This window comes from Oryctolagus cuniculus, chromosome 8, assembly GCF_964237555.1.
Source record: "Oryctolagus cuniculus chromosome 8, mOryCun1.1, whole genome shotgun sequence".
Lineage (NCBI taxonomy): Eukaryota > Metazoa > Chordata > Mammalia > Lagomorpha > Leporidae > Oryctolagus > Oryctolagus cuniculus.
In genome coordinates, this window is record NC_091439.1 from 48,849,383 (window position 1) to 48,861,217 (window position 11,835).

Consider the following 11,835-nt stretch of genomic DNA (forward strand, 5'->3'; position numbering starts at 1 on the left):
CTGAGATTAAACGATGAGTGTTTAGATATTTATACAAACAAAAAAGAGAGCCTCAAGAGGAATAGTTGATAGGTTGTGATTTATTAAAATTAAAACATTTTCTGATCAATGCATTGTTCAGGTTATGAAAATAAAATTGATAGCCTTTGAAAGACATACCTAATAGTATTCTGTACCTAACATACACAAATGCCTCTTAGACTCCAATTTTCAATAAGAAAATCAGTATTTCAACCAGAAAATGGGCAAAAGGTGTGAATAGACACTAAACCAAAAAAGAAAGACAGTCGACAAATGAACATATGAAAAGACATTTAATATCATATGCCTTAGGAAATAGCAAATTGAACAATGCCATGATACTCTTATACATATCCAAGAATGGAAAAAAAAAATACCAACTGACAATTACAAATGATGAGGAGGATGCAGACCAGTAGGAATTCTCATTCATAAATGGAACAGACTTTTTGGTAGGCAATATAGCCGTCCCTTACAAAGTGAAGCATAATCTTATTATATGATCCAGAAATCAAATCCATAGGACTCTCATACATTCAGCAGAAAACTCAATAGAAACACATACACACTGCCACGAGCGTCTCAGGGAGTCTGGCCAGCAGACTCAACCCAGGGCCCACGACGACGGTTTCTCAAGCGAGAAAAGAACAAACGACGCTTATCGGTCTTCAGTAGACTTTTTATTAGAGAAAGTAAACATGACAGAGGTAGAGAGGAAGGAGGAAAGGAGAGGAGAGAGAGAGAGAGAGAGCTTCCTCCTTACACCCGTGGCTTATATACAAAATGCGACCAATCAGGAGCAAGCTAGAGTCCATGCATCAGGCACACCAATCCGGTCTCTGTTCACGTGAAGGGCACGCATCCTTTGGCCAGTCAGGTGAGGTGTCACGCAGCAGGCAGGCAGGCAGACTCACTGCGGGGGTCCTGGCGCCATCTTGTTATTTACCGTGACCTCGATCCCTCCACCTCTGGAGAGCCCCGCCCGTAGGAAAGCCCCTGGTCAAAACCGAAAGTAAAAACCTCCGCCTAGCAATGCCGCCGCGGACTATTCCCTGACATCTCCCCCTTCTGTATTTTAAATTGGTGGCATGGAAACGTGTCTGTCTTAGGCGACCAGGAGCGCAATACCAGCGTACCTGTCATGGGGTCGGTGGGGAGCATGCCCCTCCGCCCTGTCTTAGGTTGCTCGGCATGCCTCCCAGAACTTACCCGTCTTTGACTACCGTTCCAACATGCTAAGCCACACTCCAGCTTGGGGGTTAGTCATGGGGTATTGTTTGTGCATCCCTAACATGGCTTGTTTAACCACCAGCTGCATTTGCCTATGGCCGCATATAATGGAGATCAGGAGGTGAAGTGGCCCATCACCAAACAAGAGTGCCACAATAAACAGGGCCCCGATGGCCACCCATTCTTTAACTGTGTTCCAGGATTTGCTGAACCAGGACCCTAGGGTTGCAACAGGTGACCATATAGTTGTACCAGAAGGAGAGGTTTCCCTTAACCGTAATATATCATGTCACAGCTCATCTAACAGCAGAGTGAAATTGCTATTCCAAGTAGTATTTATCATTTTTCCTAAAGCTTTAGAGTCATTGGCTAAATGAGAAAATTCTGCTGCTTTAAACGGAGTAACACAAGTGGACACGGATTGAAGTAAGCATGGCATACCCGCAAGAGCCCCCAATAAGTCCAGCTCTTCCTGCATAACATCTACATGCTGATTTAGCATTTGGAGGCCGGTATAGAGGTGTAGGTCCCTTTCTTGTTGATGTTCCAGCGCTGCGGCCGTGTCCTTAGTAATGTTATCCAGTGTGGATAGGGTGGAAGCCTGAGAGACCGCCATACCGATGGCCGCCGCGCCGGCTGACAAGGCTGCAATAACGGCTACAACGATGGCAGTGGCACTGAAGTCTCTCTGGTTGCGGAGGGCGACTGCAAAGTCCTGTTCGCGTACCAGTACCCGAACTGGGACCCAAGTTGGAATGTGAACCACGACAGTTGTGTGGTTCCCATCCCAGTAGTTAGTCAGATTTCCTGAAAAACAAGTCCCATTAATGTCTTGACAAACATACCAAAGAAAAGGCATGCTCAGACACACAGGAGAATTGACCCTGCCTTCAGCTTTACGGGATGTGTTATAGTACTTTAACGTTAGGTTTGCAGGTTGGTAGTACGAGCCGCAGAAGGTACCGTTAGCCCAATGGAATCCTTTAAGGAAAAGTAAGGGTGTGATATCTGTGCAAGCTCCAGCAGCATTACACATAGCAAATGGGTCCCACACACTACCATCCTCATCGGTTTCAAACATATTTTGGTTGGACCAAGCCTGTATGCTGTTACTGAGCAGCTGTATGTGGGTGTTATTGGAATGAGGGTTGGAACAGGTCACATTTGTAGTAGTAAAGCGGGTAATGACTGAATTATTGAGGGCTGTCCAGCCCCTGAATAATGCGTGGCAAGTGAGAAAGAATCCATGACCTAACTGTGCATGAACCGTGCTAGATAAGCAAGATGAGAAAGCGGGGCGTACAGGGTTGACTGGGGATTTACAATGCTGGATGGGGTCTACAATAGGTAAAGGCTTGTTAGAAGTGCAGTGGAGACAATGCAGTGGAATGCTATTAGAGGAGAAAAAGGCCACGTTGCCGGAATTATTCTGACATGAAGAGTTGGAGTGGGAAACATTCACAAAATCGCTGAGAACAAAAGGGAGTAAAAAAATGCATGGTGAAGGGTGGGTGTGATTAAACCCGAACTCATCCATACTGTCCTTGCTTATCTGAAAGCAAAGAGATCAGGCTAGAGATAAGGTGAGATTCAGGCTAACGTAAGCAGAGTTAGGCGAAGCTACCAGGTCAGCAGCCGGAACATTGCAGCGCTGACCAAGAGTAGCATTGGCTAAGTATATTAAGGGGAGGATCTTGGAAGAGTTAGATAAAAGGAGAGGAAAAGGGAGCGCCCAAAGGAGCCCCCAGTAGGGGTTGCCCTCATCAGAGCTGCTGGTTGCGGTGGATAGGAGGATCTTCAGGAGGAGGTGGTGCATCAGCGATCTCCTCGTCCTGTTCCAGATGGTAAGCATCGTCCTTTGATGGCTTGTCTAATCTCCTTGTCCTTCTTTCTGGGGTCCACACCGGTTGTGTCGCATCCTGTGGGAGAAAACAGACTGCACCTCGTACCTGTCGTAATATCGGGAACGGGCATTTCATTGATTATCCTGTGGATCCTTCCACATCACCCATTCTTTACTTGGCTTCTCAGCGGAACGTGCATGCCGTTCGGTTGGAGTGGTGCCATCCGATTTCTGATTTAAAAAATTTATGGTGTATAGGGCTGTGTTCAAGATATCTTTGGGTGAGGAGGATAATACTCCTACTCCCCCTTTATGTTTATTAATGATAAGTTTTATTTTTTTTTCTTTTTTTTTTTTTTTTTGACAGGCAGAGTGGACAGTGAGAGAGAGAGAGATAGAGAGAAAGGTCTTCCTTTGCCGTTGGTTCACCCTCCAATGGCCGCCGCGGCCGGCGCGCTGCGGCCGGCGCACCGCGCTGATCCAATGGCAGGAGCCAGGAGCCAGGTGCTTTTCCTGGTCTCCCATGGGGTGCAGGGCCCAAGCACCTGGGCCATCCTCCACTGCACTCCCTGGCCACAGCAGAGGGCTGGCCTGGAAGAGGGGCAACCGGGACAGAATCCGGCGCCCCGACCGGGACTAGAACCCGGTGTGCCGGCGCCGCAAGGCGGAGGATTAGCCTAGTGAGCCGCGGCGCCGGCCTATTAATGATAAGTTTTAGATACTGATTAGTACGTTCTAATATGCCTTGACCCTGTGGATTATAGGGAATTCCAGTTATATGTTGGATGTCGAATTGTATTAAGAAATCTCGAAATTTTGCAGAGGTGTAAGCGGGACCATTATCTGTTTTAATGACTTGTGGGGTTCCCCAGGTGGCAAAACATTGTAAACAATGTTGAACGACACAAGTGGTGGATTCTTTGGCCATGGCTGAAGCCATGACCACACCTGAGTATGTGTCCACAGTGACGTGAACACAATTAACTCTGCCAAATGATGGTATGTGAGTGACGTCCATTTGCCAAATGTGACAGGGATACAATCCCCTGGGGTTAGCCCCTGTAAGTGCAGGCAGAGGAATATGTATCATGCATCGCTCACAGGTACGGACAATGTCTTTGGCCTTGGCAAGTGGAATGTTAAACCTTTTGCTGAGGGTTAGGCTATTTACATGCCATTTTTGGTGAAACTCTCTTGCTAATTTTAGGGCTGAACATGCAAGTTGGAAGCGAGAATATTGATCGGCTAAGTGACTGCATAAGGCTAGGGGACCAGGTAGCTGAGAATGAGCTCTAATATGCCCTATAAATAGAGGAGTGACTCGGGTGTATATAGCCTGATGAACAGCGTCTAGATAAGGGAAAACAGTGGAATGGTGGGATAATATAACAGGGGACGACATTAGTTTGACAGCATTAACTACATAGGCACTGTCGGATAGGATATTAATAGGTTGTGTGTAGAGAAGCAATATTTTTGATACTATGGCTAGTTCTGCATGCTGAGGGGATGGAGACATAGTAAGTATGAAATGACGTTGAGCTCCTACTACCTTGGCTCCGGTGCCCCCTTTTGCACCGTCAGTAAAGGCTATTGGGGCATTTGTAATAGGGTTGTTATACACCCTTTTGAAGTAATGTACAGGTACATTTTTACAGAATGAAATAAAGGGATGACTGGGATAACGATTATCAATTTCTATACTTAAGTGTGCCATCATATGAGCCCATTGCCAAACTTCCTTGTCACATTCCCTAATTACTTGAGAGTCGAATGGTGTCACACATCAGTGTGGCACACGTCCCGAAAGTTCTAAAGCCTTGTTGGCAGTCTGTATAGCCAGGTTTCCCAATGCTTCTCCATATGGGAGTATTACTTTTGGTAAATGATTATGAGGATATATGAACAAGAGAGGCCCTCCTTGCCAGAGTAGGGCATATGGGTAGTGAAACTCTATGAAAATCAAAATTTGAATTTCTTGGGCAGGCTCACAACACTGCATGGCAGTGGTTTTGAGTCTTTGTTCGAACATGAAGATCACCTCTTTTGCCTGAGTGGTCAATTGCCTGGGAGAATTAAGATTAGAATCCCCTTCTAGAAGTCCAAATAGAGGTTGCATCTCTTCAGTGGTTAATTTACAGTAAGGTCGTATCCAATTTAAGTGCCCACAGAGCCTTTGGAGATCATTGAGTGTTTTTATGTCATGTGTTGAAATATTAAAATCAAGAGGCATGACCTTAGTGGGGGTTACTTTTAGGCCCAAGTACTGTACAACAGTTTGAGATTGAATTTTTTCTGGAGCTATTTGTAGACCATTATTAGTGAGTTGTTTTTGCAAGGCAGTAAATGCCGCCAGCATGGTGTGGTCGTCCTGAGTGGCAAGGAGGATATCATCCATATAATGTAGCACTTTAATCTCAGGAAATTGTTGTCTTACTGGCAAGATGACCTGTGCCACATATAATTGACATAAAGTAGGACTATTTGTCATGCATTGTGACAAGACTCTCCACTCATAACGTTCGTCGGGGGCTGCATGATTTTCAGCGGGAATTGTAAAGGCAAAGCTTTGGGTGTCTTGTGGGTGAAGTGGAATGGAAAAGAAGAAATCTTTTAGGTCTATTACTAGCACTTTCCAGTTTTGAGGTATCATAGTTGGCACCGGGAGGCCTGGTTGCAGGGCTCCCATAGGTTGCATCTGCCGATTAATGGCTCTGAGATCATGAAGAAGATGGTATTTACCAGATTTCTTTTTTATTATAAAGATGGGTGTGTTCCATGGCGAGGTGGACCTCATCAAATGTCCTGCCTCTAATTGTCCTTTAACCAATTGTTTAACAGCAGCCAACTTAGGAGAAGGTAGGGGCTACTGCGGAATCCACACTGGGGTGTCCATAAGCCATGTTAAGGGAATTGGCTGCTGTTCAGTGGCCCCTTTTGAAAACCCAGTCCTGACCTGTCTTTCCTTTGTTTTGCTTTGATGGGCTCAACTGCGCCTTGTCCATGTTTACCTAAGCCTCCTTGTTTGCATCCCATTTTTGCCATCATTTGCCAGCCCACATCAGCTTTACTGTCACCATCTGTGAGTGTGAGTCCTAATTGTACCAGTACTTCTCTCCCCCACAGCGTGATGGGGAGGTTACATACATATGGTTGAAACTGTCCCTTATGTTGTTCTTCATCCTGCCATTCTAGGACTTCTGCGCTCCTGGGTGGCACCTCCATCATTCCTAATCCTACAAGTGTATTGTCTGACTCCTGCAGGGGCCAGGAGGAGGGCCAATTCTTCCGTGCAATAATGCTCACATCGGCCCCAGTATCTAATAATCCCCTAATAGTCTTTCCTTTAATTGTTAAGGCACAAATAGGTTGATTATCCAATGTCATAGTTAAGGCCGCAAGGTGAATTCCCTGCTTCCCCCTATAGTCTGCAACGGTAGGCCAATGGAGTGCTTGAGCAAGAGGCTGCCCTGGCTCGATTAGTGCCGCCCCGCTCGTGGTCTGTAAGAACACTTTTAATTTCTCTTGCGGGAAAGTCAGTAATCCCAGGACAATCTGGAGCCCTTTAAGTGAATTGGTGGCTTTGTCAATGACGAGCGCTACACCTTGCAAGGGGGCTTGTCGTGTGGTCGGCTCTACCTCCACTGCCTGCGTTCCCATTGAGGGGGTTAATATTGAGGCAGTTGTGGCTCGGAGTTCGAAACAGGATATACCTGTTGGTTGTTGTTTTCCCAAGTCTCTCGCACCCACTGTTGTTTGGGGCCCCGGGGTGCTGGGGCCCGGCTCCTGTTTTTTGGTTTTTGGGGATGTCTATTCACCTTTTGCTCTAAAGGATTGCCCGCCTTGTCCGTTTTTGAGTAGCATTCATTGGCCCAGTGATTACCCTTCCCGCATCTGGGGCACAGTCCTGGCTGTTGGCCTTGTATCCGAGTCTCCTTACAGTCCTTTTTTAGGTGCCTTTCTTTGCCGCAGTTAAAACACTGTGGCCTTGCCTCGGATGGTTTTTGCCATGGCCACAGCAGCATGAGCGCCGGACGCAATATCGTCCATCACATCCCGACATATTTTTATGAAAGTGGGAATGTCTTTATGCTGCCAGGGTCTAAGCGCCGTACGGCATGTTTTATTAGCTTGTTCATAGGCCAATCTCTTCAACAATGGGGTGGCTTCATCCACCGACTCAAACAAATTGCCCACAGCCTCAAACAGTCTGTTAATAAAGTCTGCATATGGTTCATTGGGACCTTGGGTTATTTTCATAAGACTGTGTTTAACCTCTCCCCTTTTTGGGACCACTTTCCAAGCCTGAAGAGCTATGTCCCTGACCTGCATCAGTACTTCATTGGGACACCGTGCTTGCACATCCTCGGTGTCAAATGCTCCTTCTCCAGTTAACATATCCTCGTTCCAAGCAGGTTGCCCGCTGGCCCTATTGGCCAGTGCATGTTTTTTTGCTAGCTCCCCATAAGCTGCAGCCCATAGAAGATAGTCACCCCCTGACAAAACTGCCTTGACTATGTTTCTCCAATCTTCCACTATAAGGCCTCCTGATCCCATGCCTTCAAGGACTGCCTTAGTAAAATTTGCATGGGGCCCATAAAGTTGTACTGCTTGCTGCAATTCCTTAAGAAGTTTAAAGTCCACAGGTGTCCAACCTCTATTGCCCTGTGGATCTATGAATACCGGGAATATCTGTTGTGGTTTATAGAATTGTGACCAATCCAGAATTGGCCCTCGGCGGGATTGGATTCCCCTGCCGACAGGGCTGTCTCGCTCCTCCTCCTCGGGGTCAACGGGAGTCATGGCCCTTCACTTTTCCTTCACTGCCGTCCTCCCCGAACCAAGTACAATGGGGCGCCACTGTGGGGCACTGCTAGCAAGGCAGCAACAGTGGGGAGAGTCCTCAGGGTAAGGCGGGATGGAAGGCAGCAGAGGATAAAGTGGTGGGGAGATATCAGAGGGAGGGACGCTCTTCTTACTTGACATCCCTCCACCAGTGCCACTTTCCTCCTCCGAATCTTTGCTGCTGCTATCCTTGGAATCCTTGCCTATCTTTTCTAAAATTTTTAAACCTTCATCCAGCAATTGTCCTATGGTTTCTGAGTCTGTAGCCAAAGCATTATCAACCAAGTACCACATCCGTAAGACCGTTTCTTCAACTTTAGCAGCATGCAGTTCCCTTCCTACCGTGCGCCCCTCCTTCTATGAACCACGGTGAAACTTTCGCCATTGCTCTGGTGAAAGAGCAGACAGTTGCAGCTTTGACAGACGTCCCCGTCGCTCTCAACAATTGGTTGAGGAGCAGCCACATTTTGGCAGCTGAGGGTGTATTTCCCATGGTTGCAACCTGATTTGCTTACTCAAAACCGCAGTGGTCCTAGGCTTTATCCCCTAGATTTCCGTATATGTATGTTTTAAGTTTTCTTACCTTCTTCCGCTGCTTGTCCCTCACCGAGGAATCCGAGTCATGGCACCACTTGCCACGGGCATCTCGGGGAGTCTGGCCAGCAGACTCAACTCAGGGCCAACGACGACGGTTTCTCGGGAGAGAAAAGAACGAACGATGCTTATCAGTCTTCAGTAGATTTTTTATTAGAGAAAGTAGACATGACAGAGGTAGAGTGGAAGGAGGAAATGAGAGGAGAGAGAGAGAGAGCTTCCTCCTTACACCCGCGGCTTATATACAATATGTGACCAATCAGGAGCAAACTAGAGTCCATGCATCAGGCACACCAATCTGGTCTCTGTTCACGTGAAGGGCACGCATCCTTTGGCCAATCAGGTGAGGTGTCACGCAGCAGGCAGGCATGCAGACTCACTGCGGGGGTCTTGGCGCCATCTTGTTGTTTACTGTGACTGGATCCCTCCACCTCTGGAGAGCCCCGCCCGTTGGAAAGCCCCCAGTGAAAACCGAAAGTAAAAACCTCCGCCTAGCAATGCTGCTGCGGACTATTCCCCAACAAGTTTTCAAGCTTTATTTATTGCAGATGCAGAGTTTGCCCTCTGCTCAAACAGCCTTCATAAAGAATTAGTGACTACTTAACAATAAAACTCACATTGTACAGAGAACATTGATGTCCTATCTACTACTTTGGATGACATGCATGTTACCAGTGAGGTAGGGATGATTCAGTCCCCAATCCAGTGTAGCACTTGATTTAACAAACCACTCCTCAACTGTGTAAATTCAGGACCACTCAAGTCAGGTACTGCAATGAAATTTGAATGTGATGGTTTTTACTAGAAGGACAATTATGTGAAAGAAAAAAAGAGGAGGAAGCAAGGTGAAGAAGGAAAAGACTCCTGTGAAGTAAATAAAGCATCAGTAAAAGGAAAGGGAGGCAGCCACAGGACTGAGCAGTTTCAGCCTGAAATACAATTCAATGTTCAAACACTCCAATAGAAATTTCTGGAGTAAAATAGCCAGACCCTATGTACCGTGCAACGCAAAAAAAAAAAAAAAAAAAAAAAAAAAAAAAAAAAAAAATTGCTTGGGGGAAAATGCCTAGGAACACCATGACCTTACTCAAAATCAAAAGCAGATCCAAAAGACACCATAGCTGAATGCTGTTGGCTAAGTATACCCTAAGAGTTGAAAGACAAGGTCTTTTGTAAAGGTGAATCTAATAAGTGAATTATTGCCATTTATACTCCATTGGTCTCATGAGTTTATAACTTTCCTATTGCCTCAGTAAAGTACATATTCTAGACCTGTTTTCCCTTTACCAAAATAGGTATTTTATTTTATTTTATTTTATTTTATTTTATTTTATTTTTTGACAGGCAGAGTGAACAGAGAGAGAGACAGAGAGAAAGGTCTTCCGTTTTTCGGTTGGTTCACCCTCCGGTGGCCACTGCCGCCGGTGTGCAGCGGCCAGTGCATAGCGCTGATCCGGAGCCAGCAGCCAGGTGCTTCTCCTGGTCTCCCATGCGGGTGCAGGGCTCAAGCACTTGCGCCATCCTTCACTGCCTTCCCGGGCCACAGCATAGAACTGGACTGGAAAAGGAGCAACGGGGACAGAATCCGGCACCCCAACTGGGACTAGAACCCGGTGTGCCAGCACCGCAAGGTGGAGGATTAGCCTATTGAGCAGCAGTGCCGACCAAAATAGGTATTTTATTAAAAAGAGAAAAATTGTTGATAGTAAATTCCATGAACACTGACAACACCTTTCTGCTAATGTGTTGAGACTAATAAATCTAAATGATAGTTGAATTCATGCAGTAGAGTGTTTTTAATAGTTATTGTTTATCAATCATTATGGTCATATTTTAGTTTAAATATATTGATTACTTATATTCAGATTTACCAGTCAGTGATATTTTTCAGGTATTTCAGTTAGATTGCTTTTCCTATTGTCTGCATGATGTGATAATTAAATGCCATTTAACATACATGAAAGTAATTTTGGATTTTATCTTTTAAGCCTCTTTAAGTCTATCAGATATTTTGCTTGGCTGTTAGGAAAAAATCATTCCTTTTCTGATCTACCATCCTGTCCTGTCAGCTGCTATCAATTTTTCTATCTAAGCCTATTTGTTCAACTGAATAAATGAACCGATACTTTATTGATGTTATAGATCTGGTTATCTATAACAATTCCTTAGCCTATTTTACATTCTTGGCTTTTCTCATTGTAGGTTTCAATATATTACAAATATTCTGATTTTGCTTTTGTGTGACATTCTCACCAAACCACTTAATCCTGAAGATTTCTGTTTTGGGACTGAGCAACCTTTCAGATAACCTTTGGATCACTTTCTCTTGTGTCAAATGTAATGTGACCATGTGGATCACTCCTCTATCAGAGGACATTACAACCTCAGATACACACGAAGGACAGATGGATAATATTTACAGGTAGCTTCTAACTAAACCTCTGATCTGCAGAATGGAGGAACCTAGGATTTGAACTCAGTGAGGAATGAAAGGTCAATGTGAGGTTGAAATCATTGTTTCAATCTGAGTGTCCTAATAGTTCAGGGCCATCTCTGCTGTAGTAGAAAGAAATTGCTCACTGTGTGTTTTAGTCAACCAGATATATTTAATAGAGTTCAATAATAGAATAATTAGAGCTGGCCATCACTGCCAAAATGTTACCAACAATATTATTAGGCGTTGGCATGTTCACATTTCTCAGATTAGCAAATGCATTTTCCTGAATATTTTAATGTCAATCCTTTATTAAAAACAAAAGTATATAGAAGTCTTTAGAATATATCCAAAAAGTGTTACTATTTTAAATATTCATTTAATTATTTGCCTATCAGAGTTACAGAGGAAGAGAGGGACAGACAGAGATCTGATATCCATTTGTTGACTCCCCAAATGGCTGCCACAGTGAAGCTGTGCCAGGCTGAAATCAGGAGACGGGAACATCATCCACATCTCCCATGTGTGTGCAAGCGGGACCTGGGCCATCTTCTATTGCTTTCCCGAGCATATTATCAAGGAGTTGGATCAGAAGCAGGGCAGCCAGGACTAGAATCAGTGGCCACATGGGATGCCAGCATTACAGGTAGCAGCTTATCCCTTTATGCCAAAAATCTGTCCCACTTTTAAAAAGGTTTTCTTAATTTATTTGAAAGTCAGAGTTACAGAGAGAGAGAAGGATAGACAAGGAGAGAGAGAAATATTACTAATATTCAACATCCTTTTATTAATGAACAGTCATAATCATTCCATAGTTGTGCATTTTATTTTAAAATTTTCTGGTATTTCCAATCAAAAGAAACAACAC

At 44.9% G+C, this 11,835-nt stretch overlaps 1 protein-coding gene across 1 annotated transcript; it reads right to left on the minus strand.

Moving 5' to 3' along the window:
* Positions 1–295: 295 nt before the first annotated feature.
* Positions 296–8,751, minus strand: LOC127483273 (uncharacterized). The gene is made up of 2 exons (XM_051820064.2): positions 8,523–8,751; positions 296–3,170 (listed from the first exon to the last, which is right to left on the minus strand). The coding sequence occupies exon 2, from the start codon at positions 2,786–2,788 to the stop codon at positions 1,541–1,543; it is 1,248 nt and encodes a 415-aa protein (XP_051676024.2). The 5' UTR covers positions 2,789–3,170; positions 8,523–8,751; the 3' UTR covers positions 296–1,540.
* Positions 8,752–11,835: the final 3,084 nt, after the last annotated feature.